Source organism: Mus musculus, chromosome 7, assembly GCF_000001635.26.
Source record: "Mus musculus strain C57BL/6J chromosome 7, GRCm38.p6 C57BL/6J".
NCBI lineage: Eukaryota > Metazoa > Chordata > Mammalia > Rodentia > Muridae > Mus > Mus musculus.
The window spans coordinates 30552458-30568854 of NC_000073.6; the positions used below are offsets into that span (position 1 = coordinate 30552458).

The 16397-nt window shown below is 52.0% G+C and overlaps 5 protein-coding genes and 1 non-coding gene across 14 annotated transcripts; 4 read left to right on the forward strand and 2 right to left on the reverse strand.

Annotated features, from left to right (window-relative positions):
- Positions 1 to 77: 77 nt before the first annotated feature.
- On the forward strand, positions 78 to 2986 carry Hspb6 (heat shock protein, alpha-crystallin-related, B6). Of its 4 annotated transcripts, none has more exons than XM_006539957.4 (3): positions 78 to 270; positions 1735 to 1927; positions 2012 to 2982. In XM_006539957.4, the coding sequence occupies exons 1-3, from the start codon at positions 200 to 202 to the stop codon at positions 2177 to 2179; spliced, it is 432 nt and encodes a 143-aa protein (XP_006540020.1). In that variant the 5' UTR covers positions 78 to 199; the 3' UTR covers positions 2180 to 2982. The 4 variants fall into 4 exon arrangements, 3 of the variants coding, with proteins under 3 accessions (XP_006540020.1, NP_001351108.1, NP_001012401.1); NR_157095.1 differs by having other exon boundaries at positions 83 to 270; positions 1805 to 1927; positions 2012 to 2986; NM_001364179.1 differs by having other exon boundaries at positions 83 to 605; positions 1805 to 1927; positions 2012 to 2986.
- Gm38670 (predicted gene, 38670) lies at positions 371 to 447 on the forward strand. The gene has a single exon (NR_128568.1). It is a non-coding gene; the product is annotated as a predicted gene, 38670 (primary transcript).
- Positions 2984 to 7264, reverse strand: Lin37 (lin-37 homolog (C. elegans)). Of its 4 annotated transcripts, none has more exons than NM_029377.2 (9): positions 6985 to 7189; positions 5426 to 5501; positions 5169 to 5219; positions 4808 to 4837; positions 4643 to 4728; positions 4401 to 4567; positions 3392 to 3532; positions 3231 to 3304; positions 2984 to 3151 (listed from the first exon to the last, which is right to left on the reverse strand). In NM_029377.2, the coding sequence occupies exons 1-9, from the start codon at positions 7016 to 7018 to the stop codon at positions 3070 to 3072; spliced, it is 741 nt and encodes a 246-aa protein (NP_083653.1). In that variant the 5' UTR covers positions 7019 to 7189; the 3' UTR covers positions 2984 to 3069. The 4 variants fall into 4 exon arrangements, with proteins under 4 accessions (NP_083653.1, NP_001277498.1, XP_017167858.1 ...); NM_001290569.1 differs by having other exon boundaries at positions 5426 to 5627; XM_017312369.2 differs by having other exon boundaries at positions 2988 to 3151; positions 5393 to 5627; positions 6985 to 7264.
- Positions 7265 to 9407: 2143 nt separating this feature from the next.
- Positions 9408 to 11170, reverse strand: Psenen (presenilin enhancer gamma secretase subunit). 3 transcript variants are annotated; one of them, NM_001364016.1, is made up of 4 exons: positions 11052 to 11170; positions 10339 to 10481; positions 9867 to 9971; positions 9408 to 9677 (listed from the first exon to the last, which is right to left on the reverse strand). In NM_001364016.1, exons 2-4 carry the CDS (start codon positions 10397 to 10399, stop codon positions 9538 to 9540), a joined length of 306 nt encoding a protein of 101 aa, NP_001350945.1. In that variant the 5' UTR covers positions 10400 to 10481; positions 11052 to 11170; the 3' UTR covers positions 9408 to 9537. The 3 variants fall into 3 exon arrangements, with proteins under 3 accessions (NP_001350945.1, NP_001350946.1, NP_079774.1); NM_001364017.1 differs by lacking the exon at positions 11052 to 11170 and adding an exon at positions 10595 to 10747 and having other exon boundaries at positions 10339 to 10430; NM_025498.3 differs by lacking the exon at positions 11052 to 11170 and adding an exon at positions 10595 to 10747.
- On the forward strand, positions 10883 to 12907 carry U2af1l4 (U2 small nuclear RNA auxiliary factor 1-like 4). The gene is made up of 8 exons (NM_170760.3): positions 10883 to 10942; positions 11075 to 11162; positions 11473 to 11539; positions 11625 to 11674; positions 11746 to 11844; positions 12017 to 12150; positions 12246 to 12341; positions 12638 to 12907. Exons 1-8 carry the CDS (start codon positions 10899 to 10901, stop codon positions 12720 to 12722), a joined length of 663 nt encoding a protein of 220 aa, NP_739566.1. The 5' UTR covers positions 10883 to 10898; the 3' UTR covers positions 12723 to 12907.
- A 62-nt stretch (positions 12908 to 12969) lies between these two features.
- On the forward strand, positions 12970 to 15505 carry Igflr1 (IGF-like family receptor 1). The gene is made up of 5 exons (NM_145580.2): positions 12970 to 13009; positions 13707 to 13924; positions 14292 to 14479; positions 14686 to 15043; positions 15124 to 15505. Exons 2-5 carry the CDS (start codon positions 13759 to 13761, stop codon positions 15447 to 15449), a joined length of 1038 nt encoding a protein of 345 aa, NP_663555.2. The 5' UTR covers positions 12970 to 13009; positions 13707 to 13758; the 3' UTR covers positions 15450 to 15505.
- Positions 15506 to 16397: the final 892 nt, after the last annotated feature.

Consider the following 16397-nt stretch of genomic DNA (forward strand, 5'->3'; position numbering starts at 1 on the left):
AATTGGCAAGACTTCAGACCAATAGTAAGGATCAAAGGCCGGGCTGACGCTTGAAGAGCGCTAAGAGTCCTGCCTTTTACTCAGTCCTTATTTCTAACCGCCAGGATACCTGTTGGAGCGAAGGCCTGACTCCAGCCTAGCTACTATTGCAGGGCTAACCCGAGACGTCTGTCTTTACTTTGACTGCTATCCCGTCCTGATGGTCACCTTAACCACTTTCCTCTTGAGCAGCTGGCCGTACTCCTTGCCAGGCCCGGGCTCCTGGCCCAGGTAGTGGGATCAAAACGAGCTATTTCGGGCCCCGGCGCGCAGCCCCCGGGGGCCAACCTGGAGTGTTCATGCTCATGCCCCCTGGCCGCTGAGCACCCCAGGCTGAGTCAGAGGCACAGAATTAGGCCCGACCTACTCTGGGGTAGGGTCTGTTCTGTGTCCTCCTGACTGCCTGGCATGGGTGCAGCATTCTCCAGGAGTCTGTTACTAAGACTGATGCGTCATCCTCAGAGCTGCCAGCCTGGCGGAGATGGATTAAGAGGACTGAGAACTCTTTGGGGGACTAATCGGGACCCAGGGTCCCAACTGCCACAATGATTGCCACACCTATAAGGGTCTGCCTCCTAGACTTTTAGCTTCCCCTTACAGAAATGGAAAAAGGCTTAATGACATTTCCCTGGTGTCCTTTTCCGGGCATCCAGCAGGCGTTTAATAACTGGCCAAGTAATTATTGAAGTTTCTAAATAAGGAATACTAATGCCTGAGTTTGGCCTCAATCCCAGTGTCCCTGAGAGGCCCGCCGCAGGGGCGGCACAGGGCACAGTATAAATCGGAGCCAGCGTGCGTTTGGGCACTGCGGGGCCCAGGGTGGCAGCGTAGGAACAGGATGGAGATCCCCGTGCCTGTGCAGCCTTCTTGGCTGCGCCGTGCTTCAGCTCCTTTACCAGGTTTCTCTGCTCCGGGACGCCTCTTTGACCAGCGTTTCGGCGAAGGGCTGCTTGAGGCAGAGCTGGCTTCACTGTGCCCTGCTGCGATCGCCCCCTACTATCTGCGCGCCCCCAGTGTGGCGTTACCCACAGCCCAGGTGCCAGGCCTAGGGAGAGGGCCAATCCAACTACTAACAAGACTGGGGGCCAGGAGGGGGGTCTAACCCCGGGCCGGGGGTGCGGGAATGTCTGTTGATTTTTAACTTAGAGGAGAATGTCACCCCTCAGTGGGGCCATTGGGTGTCCCTTGAGTGCGGTATTCTGAGCCCCTCCCCCCCCCCCCCCCCGTTACTGATCTTCTGAGGGGGTGAAGGGTGGGGCAAGTGAGCCGGGAATCTGGGGGAAAGGACAAGTGAGTCCCGACGGGCTGTAATGTTCCTAGGGTTGCATATGGTGATGCTGCATCTTCAAGAGGGATCCTGTGATTTGATGAAGGGGGTCTTGGGCACTCTAAACGAGGGGAAAGTACCCGTAAAGGGCACAGGAGGTCCCATGACCTAAGTAAGAACTCTGGCGATGGGGAAGTGGCATCTTGGTTGCTAGCATGGTGGGGTCTCGTAGCAGAAATGGTGACTGTGGAGTCAAGGACATGGGGTGGGGGGTTATAGGGTAGATATCTAACTTGGTTACCACAAAGAGGTGGACCCAGTATTTGAAGGGGAGGGGGGCCAGTTATTATGAGGCTGAGGTTCTGGTGACTTAGAGGGGACAGTCTACACAAGTCCTCGGCAGCAGCACTGTAACCTATGTATCATAGAGAGTGCTGGGTCCCAGAAGCCAAGACCCCTATCCGATCGACGCCCCACCCCTACCCGCCATGTGTGCAGGTGTCCACGGACTCTGGGTATTTTTCCGTGCTGCTGGATGTGAAGCACTTCTTGCCAGAGGAAATCTCTGTCAAGGTGGTTGACGACCATGTGGAGGTCCATGCTCGGCACGAGGAGCGCCCGGTAGGTCTGCATGCCAGACTGGGGAGCGGGGTAGGCAGGAGGGTAGGAGTCTCAAGCCCATCTCTCCCTGTACCCCACCCTCAGGATGAACACGGATTCATTGCTCGAGAGTTCCACCGCCGATACCGCCTGCCTCCTGGTGTGGACCCTGCTGCTGTGACCTCAGCACTGTCTCCTGAGGGTGTCCTGTCCATCCAGGCCACACCAGCGTCGGCCCAGGCCCAACTTCCGTCACCACCTGCTGCCAAGTAGGGGTCCCAGCTGCACAGGACCGAACCCAGGAAGCCTCTTTAGGCTCTCTTTTAAAAGCCGATCTGACTCCACTGCCCAGCCAGATGTCCCAATCGCCGTCAAGACAGCCTTTCCCAACCACACCTAGATGTCCTTCGGAGACCTTTCCACCCCTAAGCCTACCTGAGCCCTAGTAACCTAGACAGCCTCCCTAAGCCCTCTCCCAGCTTTCCGGCCCGACCCAGGACACCTCTCTAGGGACGCTACTGTCACCCCTCAGTCAAGGCTCCCATCAAATTGACCCCACTTTGGGCTTCTATCACCACGCAGGCCTCCTACCGCACTTGTAACCTGTGTAGAATACCCCAAGGTGACACCAGAGTACAGTGTAGTCACCTAATTCTCCACATGGAGAAACTGCATGGGCTTTCCACATCAGAACATCCAAGCCTAGTCCACCAGTCCTACCCACTAGTCCTGTTCTTGTAACATAATGCTCCTCTGCCCAGCCCACTTTCAGACTTAAAACTCCAGGCACCTAAATTCTTGAATACTATTCTGACTTCCAATTCTTGGGAAAACTATTCCCAACTAACCAGGAACCCCAAACTCAAACTGTATGGACACTTCAACTTCTCCAGATGTGCTAGGCCAATGAACAAGAACCCTTGAGTTCCTCTGTCCTGGCTGCCCATCTGCAGCCAGATGTCTTAGGGAGCCTCCTTCACATCTGCCATTCTCTAAGGTCACACCTTCACTGCCAACATTTCCCATCTCCGCAGGCCTTCCTACCATCAGTCCCCAATAAATGCACTTGAGATTTGTCAACTGCCTTATGTCTGGGCCAGGAACGATGGCCTGGCCAGTGTGGGTTGGGGGGCACATTTATTGGGGTGGGGTTCCTGGGAAGGTCACTGCCGGTCATACATCTCCCGTAGGATCTTCATACTTTCTGAGTAGCGAAGCTGGTTCCGATGAGATGCCTCCTTCCACCTAGGAAGGCAGAGGGAGGATTTAGCAACTGCTACAGAGGACACTGGGACAAGCAGCAAGTGAGGCAGGCCACACTCACCTCTGGCGTATGCGTTTCCAACGTTGCATGTTGCGATAGATAAGTGTGGAAGGAGAAGGTTCAGGCTCGGAAGGCTGCATGGACAGAGAGGCTCAGCTGGGTGACTGTGTCCTAGCCCTCCCAACATGCCCTGAAGCTCCAGGCCAGCCTTGGATACCTACTTCATCATCGGGGGTACCCTCGGTCTCAGGCTGCAGTGGGGATGGAATTCTGGATCTACAGGCATCTCCAAGTGGTCCAGGAGCTGTGGGTGGAGGCAGCTTGTACACATCACGGTTTTTGCTGTTGATGACCTCTGAACCCTGGGGAGACAAAGCCCCAGACGAGACCCAAGAGTCAGAGCAGAGGGTTGAAAGTACATGTCGCTGGGTGTGGTGGCGCATGCCTTTAATCCCAGCACTCGAGAGGCAGAGGCAGGTGGATTTCTGAGTTCGAGGCCAGCCTGGTCTACAAAGTGAGTTCCAGGACAGCCAGGGCTATACAGAGAAACCCTGTCTTGAAAAATCCAAAAAAAGAAAAAAAGAAAAAGAAAGTACGTGTCATCGCTCCTACCTTTCCCAGCAAGACAGACATGAGGGGTCTATCCAGAAACCTGTACTTGGAGAAGTCACAGTAGAAGGGACATGCCTTTATCAGCTAGAAGATAGTCGTCCTGTTCTAGGGACCGTGTCTCCTTGTCAGCCGGAGAACCCTTGTCTACCTCTGCCAAGCCCAGGGAATTCCATCTCTATCTGTCAGCCCAGGGGCAGAGGGTGGTCAAGATGCTCTCTTTACGCAGTTGTCTAGGGCAGGTGTCATGTCTACTTTTATCTTGAGAGCCCCAAGAATCAAAGTCATGTATCTGTCCCAGGAATCCATGTCTACCCTTTCAGGCCAGATGATTTTCAAACCTGTTACCCTCCGCCCAGCCCGTAAGGTCCACATGTGCTCACCAAGGCCCCATCTGGTAGCCACATCTGTTTGCACTTAAGATCCCTGTTCCCTAGGAAGCCATATCTATGTGGCCTAGGGACCTCTGTCCATAATCCTAAGAGCAAATAGCTATCTGTCCTACCCGATTCTCTATTCATTGAGGGGGGCCCAGGCATTAAAGCTATCTACCACTCATGGGGGAGTTGTTGACTTATCCACCCACTCTTCAATCTGGCCTCCTGATTGAACTCATCCTACCTCTCCATCCTCGGGCAGAGGAGGCAGCGGTGAGCCGGGTGAGCGCTCGCGCTCTCGCACTGTGGGGCTGTTGCGCATCCAGGCGCGGCAGATGGGGTACAGTGGTGTGTTCTCACTGAACTGGGCCAAGTCCACACTCCGGTCAAATAGCTTGATCACATACGTATCTGGGGTGGTAAGGTAGGCGATAAGTGTGTAGTTCCTGGCTCCACACCCACCCTCTCAGTCCCCTGCCTACTCACTGGATCTCTGAGGACCCCCCTCAGCGAGCCCATCGTCCATCTCCCTCCTCTTCTTCCTCCGCTGGTGGGGGAAGCGGGCAGATGGCCTGTGTGGTTAAGGTGAGTGTCAGGCCCGGAGCTGGGGACTGGGAACCTTTTAGTGAGCTGGGGTCCCAGCCACCTTACCTTTTGCCTGTGGCAGCAATGGAACAATCCCTGCAGGGAGAGACATGGTGTCAGGAGGCTTTAATAAACAGCTGCTCAACGCTGCCCCCCAAGGTGGAAGTGACGTAGTTCAGGAACAGAGCATTTGCCTAGCATGGGCAAAAGCCCTGGGGTTCTATCGCTAGCTCTAAAAACAAACAAAAATTAACATCCTGGGGATTATTGGTACTCCTTGGGCCTTGTATCCCACCAATACCCTCCTCTAAGGTGTTAGCCACTTATACAACAGGTATCTTTGTCTATGCAAGATGGTTAGGACTCAGCAGAGAGAAAAGCTACCTAACCCAAACTCTCAGGTCTAAATCCCATCAAAGTCCCTTACTTGTTGTGCGTATCCAAGGGGGTTTTCCCAGCTTCTTCATCCAGGCGTTCCCTGGGAACAAAAAAAACACTACTGGCTTAGGGTACCAAGGACCCAGAGTGTGATGCTATTAATTAGTCTTCCCATGAAACATCCCATGGGGCACTTTTCACCCTAGGCAGCCCCTCCAGCCTCCCATCCACATCCCCCCTCCAACAATCAGAGTCAGTCCAAACAGCTCCCACCCTGTGGTTCCCCAGGCTGGACCAGGTTCCAACCTGTCCATGTGACTCTTCTCCAGCAGACACTGAAGAACGGCATCCAGCTGGTTCCGGGCTTTGGCCATCTCCATCTCTGAGGGTAGAAGGTAGGAATCAGCTCTGTGTGCGCCTCCCACATTCGCCGTGGGAGGCGATCCTACGTCCTGTCTGGTCCAGTTACTTGGAAAGCAGCTTTAGTGCCACTCAGTGGAGAGACCAACTAAAGACAGAACCAGGGTGACAGAGCCTTAGGCGGGGCCAAGGGCACAGCTGCTACCACTGCTCTTTCTCTCCAACACCTACTCAGGAATCTAGGATCTGGACACCTTCCATGGACAGCCCTTAGGGTATTCCCACTGAGGTCTCCTCGAAACCCACTCCACTCCCTGGATTCTCCCATGAGGCGTGACTAGCTGGCCCACAGGCTCCTGACTCGCTGTGGGCACTCCTTTCCCAGCCCCAGTCTCAGCTCACTTGGCTTGTGGGAGTCTGTCAATATATCCCCTCCCTACCTCGCCTTTTCCTCCCACCCAGCGCCTAGCCTCTGTCATCTTTTCTGATCCACCTCCTTTTATAATGCAGACAAAAGAACCTTCCTAAAAGAAAGCCAAGCCTACTGGGCATAATAGCATATGTCTGCTATCCCAGCACTCTGGAGGCTGAGGTAGGAGGATCAAGAGTTTCAAGGTCAGCCTCAGCAATGAAAGATCCTCTCTCAAACAATAAGCAAAAGAAAGAAAAAATACAAAGACAGACAGACAACACAACGTGGCTTTGATCTTCTCCAGCACAGAACCCTCAAGGAGTCTTCAATCCTGACTCCAGAAAATGGGGTCTGTACTCAGTCTGGCGTTTCCAAACCCACCCTTGTCCTACCTGCATAGTTGTAGTGAGGCTCCCTCCACTATATATATTTCTCTCCTCCCACCCCCAGTTCTTCACTATATAGCCTTGGGTTGGCATGTTGTTTGCTAAGTAGGTCAAACTGGCCTTGACTTCAGAGATCCGTTTGTCTCTGTTCTCCATGCCCTGGGAATAAAGGCAGCTGCCAACACGAACAGCCCTCTCTCCACTCACTGCATCTCTGAGGATGTCCACTCAAGCTTTGTTGTTGTTGTTTGTTTGTTTTTTTGCACTTTGGGGTGTACCTTTACCAACTCACTCCTTCTTCAAAAACCTCCCTAGACTACCCACTTCCCTCAAAGGAAAAGTCGAAAGTCCCTTCCCAGAACCCACAGATCTGTCCTCCTCCCCTCCCATCTCTCTGCCTCCGTTTCCTCACGGCTGCAGTCGCCCTAGCTGCTCTGCTGCCCGCTTCCTTCCTACACCCTGCCACTCCTCCCACCTTGTCTATTTATCACCCTACACCCTAGCGTTATTGGAATGCACAGCCAGTGAGGATTGATTCAGGGACACTCCACAATTGATGACTCATGCCCACTGTCAGAAATGGGGAAAGTGAGGTAGAAAAAGAAAAGGACCCTTTTTAGAGGATCCTGTCATATGGGCTGCAGAGAGATGTCGCGTACTCCGCTTTTTCACTATTAACATATCTCTCCTGGATCCCCAGTCCTCACCTGATTTCTCCACTTTCACCTTTACCGGGAACATGATTTGGGTGCAGGTCTAATGCGCTGGATCAGAAAAACTTGGAGGAGGTGTGGTTCAAAAGCTAGGCGGAAGGCGGGCAGGGAAAGGTCAAAGGTAAGTCTGGGCACCACTGGTCCTCGGGCCTGAGCACTGTCCAGCCGCGACTGCCTTGGCGGCCACTTCCCTTCTTCCCCTTCTGTAGGCGGGACCCTTTGGCAACTGCTTTTTCCCACTAGTTGATGAAAACGTCAATTTCATTTGCTGGCCAATTGACAGCCTGTACTATTGGCTCCCAGCCTTAGGCTCCACCTTCCCGAGGCCCTGTATCCGGAAACAAACCAACGACAAGCCAGGCACCTGGGGGGCGGAGGTGGGGGTTGTGATTCAAACTTCCGAGGCTCAAGACGGAGGTAATGCGCCTGCGCCGCAAGGAGCACTATGGGAAGCAAAGACTCAGACATCCCAAGGCTTTTCGGGATTTGTAGTGTTATATTTTAGTATTGCCACTAAACCTATTTCCAGCTCCTAAGTAACTATCATAGTCACTGACATCCTTCACAGGAAGATCATTCTGGAGACGGACTGGATCCTTTCTGACAGAGAGCTCGCTAGGTGTATTTCTCAGCTAACTCTCTTTCATTTAAATACTAAAAGCGCTGGGTACTCATCCACATAGTGAGGACGCTTTAACGAGCAAAACAGGCAAAAATCCTTGCTGAGAATGTGTCTTATCGTGTAGAGGATAGACGATAGTCAATAAACAAGCCAAAAATTCTAAGTGAAATGTAATGGGAACACACAAATATGTAAAAATACTCAATAGGGAACATCAAAGTGGGGACTGAGACTTTATCATTATTTATTTATTGCCTCACTCTGGCTCAGTCTAGCCTGAAGCTCATTATGTATGTGACCCAAGCTGTCTCTGAACTCCCGGAAGGCCTCCTGCCTCAGCCTCCCCAGTGTGTGATTAACACAACAACCTGTTGGGTATATGCTTTTCTTAACTTATTGGGGGGTGGGGCACACCTGTAGCAGTCAGATCACTTACAGGATTTGAGGATCAAACGCAGGTCATGACTGGCAGCAAGTGTCCCTACCATTGAGTTATCTCACTAGACTCTTTGCTGAAATTATGTTGACACAGGGTATCACTACAAACCCCAGCTGGCCTGGAAGTCACAGAAATCCACCATGCCTCTGCTTCCCAAGTGCTGTGGTTTCAGACATAAGCCACCAAAATCATGAAATATTTATTTATTTATTTTTGAGACAGGGTTTCTCTGTGTAGCCCTGGCTGTCCTGGAACTCACTTTGTAGACCAGGCTGGCCTCGAACTCAGAAATCTGCCTGCCTCTGCCTCCCAAGTGCTGGGATAAAAGACGTGCACCACCACTGACTGGCCATGAAATTTTAAATGAGAAGATCAAGATGCCAGAGAAAGGGCTTGCTCACTTGTTGAGCGCAGTAGTTAAGGGGATTCACATGGTGTCTAACAACCATGTATAATTGCAGTTCTAGAGGATGCTGATGTCCTCTTCTGGTTCCCATGGGCACTACATAAAAGTACACACACACACACACACAAAACTAAATCAAGAATAAAGAATAGGCTGGGTGGTGGCGGCGCACGCCTTTAATCCCAGCACTCGGGAGGCAGAGGCAGGTGGATTTCTGAGTTCGAGGCCAGCCTGGTCTACAGAGTGAGTTCCAGGATGGCGAGGGCTACACAGAGAAACCCTGTCTCGAAAAACCAAAAAAAAAAAAAAAAAAACAAACAAAACAACAACAACAAGAATAAAGAATAGGAAAGTCAAGGAAGCTGTCCTAAGGAAGCTCCTGGATAAGACACCTCCCTTAGAGGGAGAAATGTGAATTCTTCCTTGGCAGAGACTACCAAAGCCTAGAACAAGAAAGTGATTTTCTTGCTTGGTTTGTCAGGCTAGGAATGTTAACAGAGTGCACTGCCAGTAAACTACTGCTCCAGTTCAGAAAGTTGTGTTTTTAAATCCACAACTACCCGGCTGGAGAGGTGGCTCAGCGGGTAAGAGCACTGACTGCTCTTCTACGGGTCCTGAGTTCAAATCCCAGCCACCACATGGTGGCTGACACCCAGATGCCCTCTTCTGGAGTCTCTGAAGAGAGCACTGGTGTCCTCATATACATAAAGTAAATAAATCTTAAATTCACAACTACTAGTGCAAGATAGGGGCCCCTCAAAGTGGGAGCGTCATTTCTTTCCGAAGTAGGAAAGTTCTTATTTCAGAAAGGTACGAACAGTAGTTAATAAATAAAAATTCATACACTGGGTAAAAGCACAAAGCCTAACATGTAACACATTCAGTAAGTGCCTTTGAGTGTTAGCAATCATTTTATCCTTCTGGCTCCGAAAGATCCCAAGAACTCAATATTTAAAGTTAGGGTCCTTTATTGGGGCAGATGGGAAATGAGAAACAGATGTCTTCAGGGTCTGAGGGAAAGCCTAGAGCAGAGAAGCCTTCATCCTGGGAGAAAGAACAGATCAGCAGCTTATGAAGTTGTTAGGGAGTGCCCAGGGGAATGGTGAAGGAGAGGTAGTCCCCAAGAGCGCCCCAGCGGGGCCGGTAGATCTGGAAGATGGTGATCCAGGTGGCGAGAATGATCACCCAGAAGAGGAAGCCCACAGCTGAGCGCCAAACATCTAGAGTGAAGAACAAGGGTGAGAGAGTTGGCCTCCAGCTGCTCTGGGGGGAGCTGGACCCACCCAGGACAGCCCGTTCATCTCTGACACAGATCTCCTAGAGTTCTGGAGCCTCCATCATCCCTTCCAAACCACCCAACCACCCACTGTCTTTTTTTTTTTTTTTTTTGCTGGTGCCCTAGAACTCACAGCCTTTGATTTGGCTCTGCTCTGTGTAGGCTGGGGCGAGGAACGCCTCTCTGAAGAACCAGAAAATGTTGACTAACCAAAGAAAAGGCAGGAACGCAAATCCACCTAGGAAAAAGAAACCCACACTTAGTCAAACGACAGTAAAGAGCTTTCCTAATCTCCACCTTAGAAAACCTATTTGGAAGGTCCTCTCCCACGTTTAACTGGAGATCCTTGCTGTTAGGGGATGTGGGGTTCGAGCTCTAATCTAAGGACTGTCTCCTCCCAGGCGTTCGCTCATTCTTTCTTCCTGCTCATTGGGACTGTGATTGAGAGACCTCAGTTTCCTCCTTCCTGAAGCCTCCCTTCTCGCGGACTAGAGTCTGCGTTCCCAGTTGTGTTCCCACGAATCCAGGCTCATATGCCCTCTTGCCTTGGGCGCTCTAGTCCTATCCCCTCTATTACCCCCGAAACCTTAGGGGACCGGCCTTACCAAGATAGTACTTCCGGCACAGGTTCAACTTCTCCTCATTGGATACCCGCTCCAAGTTCATAGTTGCGCTGGAGCCCGGTGGTCCTAAGGGTCTGCAGAGCAAGACCCAAATGACAGACGCAAGATCACGAGCAACCACGCCCCTATTACGATAAATTAGAGGAGCGTTGGCTACAGGAAGGGTACCTCGGAACAGGCTCGTGGGACGAGGAAGTTCCCTATCTAGCTAGGGTATACCAGACGACTCTCAACTCACCAGTGCGGTTTATCCCTTCTGCCTGGATTCCTTTGCGGGAGATTTGCGGGAGATGCCGCAGTTTTCAGTGGAGTTTGTTGTCGCTTTTTTTTTTCTTCTCCTGCCCAGCCCCCCTCGCACCCCACCCCCTCCGCTACGTTGTACGCATGCGCTCCCAGAAAAACACGCGCTTGACGGTCGAGGACGGTCCGCTGGCCTCTAACACGCGTGCGCAGTAGTACCACAGGCAGAAACTACACTTCCCAACGCTCCTAAGCAACGGAAGTGACGCAAGGAGCAGGCGCGTTGGAGTGTTCGGGTAAAAATGGCTGAATATTTAGCTTCGATATTCGGGACTGAGAAGGACAAGTGAGAATGGTGAAGGGAGTAGCCTCTCAGGGAGCCGGGGCACTTGGGTCCCTACGGGCTGGACGGACAGTGTTCGTGGGATACCCGGCCTTCCCGGCCTTCGGTTTACCTCTGTCTTTGCACCTCTTCCAGGGTTAACTGCTCTTTTTACTTTAAGATTGGAGCCTGCCGGCACGGGGACCGGTGCTCCCGACTTCACAACAAACCGACTTTCAGCCAGGTGAGACCCAGATTCAAGCCTCCCCGCGCTTCACCTGCTGTCCATCATCTCGGGGTCCCGCCTCTTCCGGATTTCTAAAGCCAATCCTACCCCTCTTTGCTTTCTGACCTGGTCCTCTGGGTAGACAGACCCTTCTTCCCCGGGACTGGACCCCGCCTCCCATGAACACCGGCCACGCCCCCTGGCTGGCTAGGTAGTTTTGGCGTCTCTGACTCTACTGGCTCACATCTCTCTCTCCCCAACTTCATACTCACACTGTATGCAGCCCTGCTTTCTGTCTGAGCTCAGGTCTCTTTTAAATTTTGTTCAGACCATAGTCCTGCTCAACTTGTACCGGAATCCACAGAACACAGCCCAAACTGCAGATGGATCACACTGTGAGTAAAAGGCTAGATAGTTCAGGGACTGGGCAGACAGCCCCAGCAGTTTACGCCCTCATTTCACCCTCCATCCCTCCTCCAGGTCACGTGAGCGACGTGGAGGTGCAAGAACACTATGATAACTTCTTTGAGGTGAGGGTTGCCAGGGTAACTGGGTTTCCTGTGTGCCAGACCTTAGCTGAGCTTCTCCCCATCTTCTGCAGGAGGTATTCACAGAACTGCAGGAGAAGTATGGAGAGATTGAAGAGATGAATGTGTGTGACAACCTCGGGGACCACCTCGTGGGCAATGTCTACGTTAAGGTGCCTGTTGCCCCCTGCTTAGAACCCAGAAGTGGAAACATTTCAGTGCCTATGGCCACCACTGAAACCTCCCAACCTGAGGACTATCGATAAGTTGAGTCCAGCCTCAGAGCTGACTAGTCCCCTGAAGATCTTGAATTCCACAGCCCATGGTCACCCACTTTCCCCTCAGTTCCGGCGGGAGGAGGATGCAGAGCGGGCTGTAGCGGAACTCAATAACCGCTGGTTCAACGGGCAGGCTGTGCATGCCGAGCTGTCTCCTGTCACTGACTTCCGAGAGTCCTGCTGCCGGCAGTATGAGATGGGGTAAGGTAGTGTAAAAGTAGGTTGGGCATCAGAGTCCCAGAAGCTTGAGTGTTTGATAGGGAGTTCTTAGTGATGGTGGCCTTCTCTGTCTTTAGGGAATGCACCCGAGGTGGCTTCTGCAACTTTATGCACCTACGGCCCATATCTCGGAACTTGCGCCGGCAGCTCTATGGGCGAGGACCCAGGCATAGGTACCTCAGACCCAGGGTGCTGTGTTCTCCTGTACCCTAGGATGAACCTGATGCTAACTTGTGGGCTCTTGTGCTTTAAATAGAGTTTTGAGCCTTGCCTGGGTAGAAGTACCTTAGTCTTAGTGTCCCAAACAGTGTAAACCCCATATCCACCCCCAGCTTGGGTACCTGTCCCTGAGTACCAATCCTCAGATGACATTACCAGCCACCTGTCCCTAAGAGACAGGCCTGGAAAAATCTTGACCACTCTTAACTATTCCTACCCATCTCTGTCCACTCCTCTTCCTAATTCTTAGGTCACCTCCAAGGTCCCACACAGGTCACCGTCCCCGAGAAAGGAACCGACGTCGTTCCCCAGACCACCGGCATGGTCGCTTCTGAGACGGGTGCCCTTGCTCTCCACCCAAGGGCATAGATGTTCCTGTCCAGCGTCCCTTTTCAAAGTGCCCTTCACTCTCCAGTCCCAGCATCCCCAGGCTTCGGAGCTTCATAATATAATCTGTTCGACACAGGAACCTCCTCCTCCTGTCCCTCCTCCAATAAAGGTTAAGAAGTTTGTCAATCAAGGTCTGTGGTTTCCTTCCACCCCCACACCTAAGAAAGGGTGTAAGCCAACCACAGTCTCAGCAGAGGAACTTGGAGCCAGCTTGGGGTCTGGGTCTGCACTGGTAAGTCGGGGCTGCTTTAATACCTGTAACCTCAGATTATCCATTCTAGGTGCCTTTTAGGGACAGGTGCCTGTTTGTGACAGGCCAGAGGATTCCAAACAGAGATGGAAGTTAGAAAAGGAGAGGTGCTTAGGTACTGGTGAGAGTTTACAGTAGGTTAGGCCTGGTAATTGAAACCCACCATACCACCCCGAAATGAAGGCACTACATAATTCCTAACACTTATAAAACTTTGAACTAAGTTTACTCTCTGCTAGGTACTGTGGTGTCTGGCTTGTTTGTTTTGTTTCTGAAGCAGAGTTTCACTCGCTCTGGGTGGCCTGGTACTTGTTATGTAGCCCATGTTGGCCTCAGGTTTCCAAGAGATGCTCCTGCCTGTACTTGAAGTGCTGAGATTGAAGTGTACACACTACGCCTATTGTGATCTTTTAAGTAGATTTATTATCTCTCTCTCTCACACACACACACACCGCCTTCACCCAGTGAGACAAGTTCTATTACCCCATCTTAGAGATGAAAATGAGAAGGCAGGTATGTAAGGTTACAAATAATCTGGTGATCCACATCAAGTTCTTTATACGCCTTGTGGGCTTGGAGTTGGGTATGAGACACGCCAGCTCCCAAAGAGGTTCTGGAAGTCTGTGACCCCCACATCCACCGCTTTCTTCTGCCTTGGACTTCCTGGAATGTGCTGCAGAAACAGTGTGGGTGGAAGTGGTCACAGCCCTCAAGCTGCAGGCTCTGCTGAGATGGGGCCCAGCTGGCTTCTCTGGACAGTGGCGGTGGCAGTGCTGCTCCTGACCCGGGCTGCGTCAATGGAAGCCTCTAGCTTCTGTGGCCACCTTGAGTACTGGAACTCTGACAAGAGGTGCTGCAGCCGCTGCCTGCAACGCTTTGGGCCTCCTGCATGTCCTGGTGAGCAGTGACTGGGTGTGCACTAGATGGTGTAGAGAACAGGGACGCTAGCAAGTGGCAAGGTTGTTGCCGGCCTTGCAGTAGGCTTCTTTGGGGAGTAGGTGTGCTGGGTCTTAGGCAGGTAAGGCTGTGGGGGTGGACACAGGTTAAGCTTGTGCAGAAAAGACCAGTTACAATGGGGACACCAAGAGCAAACTTTACCTCTGAGTGGAGGACATGGGGAGAATGGACTTAGGTAGGCTTTATTTATAGTGAGGGCAGGGCTTGGTAGAGTGATGGGGGAAGGGGTAGGGTCCTCATGGGGGTTTGAAAAGGGATGGTCTAGTGGGATTAGTGGGAGAGCCTATGCTCCATTGTCTCCTACTAGATCACGAGTTCACGGAAAACTGCGGGCTCAATGACTTCGGCGATACTGTAGCACATCCTTTCAAAAAGTGTTCCCCTGGGTATTGCAACCCCAATGGCACAGAGCTGTGTAGCCAGTGTAGCAGCGGAGCCGCCGCAGCCCCAGCTCACGTGGAGAGCCCTGGTAGAACCCACAAGCAGTGTAGAAAGGTGCTAGACTCCTGGGGTATGAGTCAGGGCTTGCCTGTGGTTCCATGGGTAAAGCTTGGGTCAGAGGGGGAGCCTCACCCCAAGTGGAGTGCCTGAAAGGGGGGGATGAGGCAGGGAGAGGAGAGGGAGCTCCATTTAGGGACCTAAGGGATGGGAGGCTTGGGCTAAAGGGTCCTCTTGTTTCACTCTCAAACCTCTGTTCCCAGAAGCCCGTCCCTCCCAAGGATGTCTGTCCTCTTAAACCTGAAGACGCAGGTGCCTCTAGCTCACCTGGGAGGTGGAGCCTTGGGCAGACAACCAAGAATGAGGTCTCCAGCCGACCAGGTTTTGTCTCAGCCTCAGTGCTGCCTCTGGCAGTGTTGCCACTGTTGCTGGTGCTGCTTCTGATATTGGCAGTGGTCTTGCTCTCTTTGTTCAAGAGAAAAGTCCGTTCCCGTCCTGGTTCCAGCTCAGCTTTTGGAGATCCCAGCACCTCTCTACATTACTGGCCCTGCCCAGGTACCCTGGAGGTATTGGAAAGTAGAAACAGAGGGAAAGCTAATCTGCTGCAGCTCTCAAGCTGGGGTTAGTATAAGACAGCCCTGCCGGGAGGGAGGGTAGCCTCCAAGCTTCCTCTTCCTACTCTCACCTCCCTGGCCTTGCAGAGCTTCAGGGTCTGGCCTCTCAGCCCCTCTCCCTCCTGCTGGATGAGCTGGAAGTTCTGGAGGAGCTGATTATGCTATTGGACCCTGAGCCTGGGCCGAGCGGGAGCACGGCTTATGGTACCACACGACACCTGGCTGCAAGATACGGGCTGCCTGCCACCTGGTCTACCTTCGCCTACTCACTTCGGCCCAGTCGCTCACCCCTGCGGGCCCTGATTGAGATGGTTGTGGCAAGGGAGCCTTCTGCTACTCTGGGTCAATTCGGCACATATTTGGCTCAGCTAGGTCGCACAGATGCTCTGCAGGTGCTATCTAAACTTGGCTGAGTCAGAGTTTGCTGGGGCTTACTACTCCATCAATAAAGTTTCCCTTGAAGCCAGTATCTGCCTGTCCTCATTAAAGGGGTCTTCTTCATGTACAATCTTTTTTTTTTTTTTTTTTTTTTTTTTAAAGATTTATTTATTATATGTAAGTACACTGTAGCTGTCTTCAGACACACCAGAAGAGGGAGTCAGATCTTGTTACAGATGGTTGTGAGCCACCATGTGGTTGCTGGGATTTGAACTCTGGACCTTCGGAAGAGCAGTCGGGTGCTCTTACCCACTGAGCCATCTCACCAGCCCCCTTCATGTACAATCTTGATCGAGCTTCAAGTCAACAGACATCCTCTCCCATAAAGGGTCCATTCCAGAATAAACAGGACCATGTTACCTGGCCACTCCTGGAATCACTCACCTGTCTGCCCTCAGCTGTCCAGGAAGGTGGAAACTAGCACACTTGCTCTGATGCCTTCACAGACCCTGACTTTTGAGGCTGGATTTCATGTAGCGCAGGCTGGCCTTGAACCCCAGGTGAAACTAAAAATGACTTTGAACTCCTAGGATCTAGAACCTGGATCTTCCTGCCTTTACCTACCAAGTGTGCATCACTTTGTCAGTTTGTGTGCTGTGGATCTAATACATGATATGCAAATATGTCAACAGTCCTGGCCCTGCCCCACCCAATCTGGTTTCATTAGTGCTTCCTTGATTACAGAGGTTATAGAAAGTGGGAGCTTCCTTCCACCTGCCTCCAGCACCATACAGATCAAACAACAAGGGTTGACAACATGGTTCATTGGGCAAAATCACTTAACACACAGCTTGCAGACCTCAATTAGCTTTCTAGAACTGACTCCTGGAATTGCCCCTGCCCTCTATGGGCATGAGACAGCACATGCACAACAGTACGCACATAAACACAACAACCACAGTAATAAGGCACGGAAAGACCAC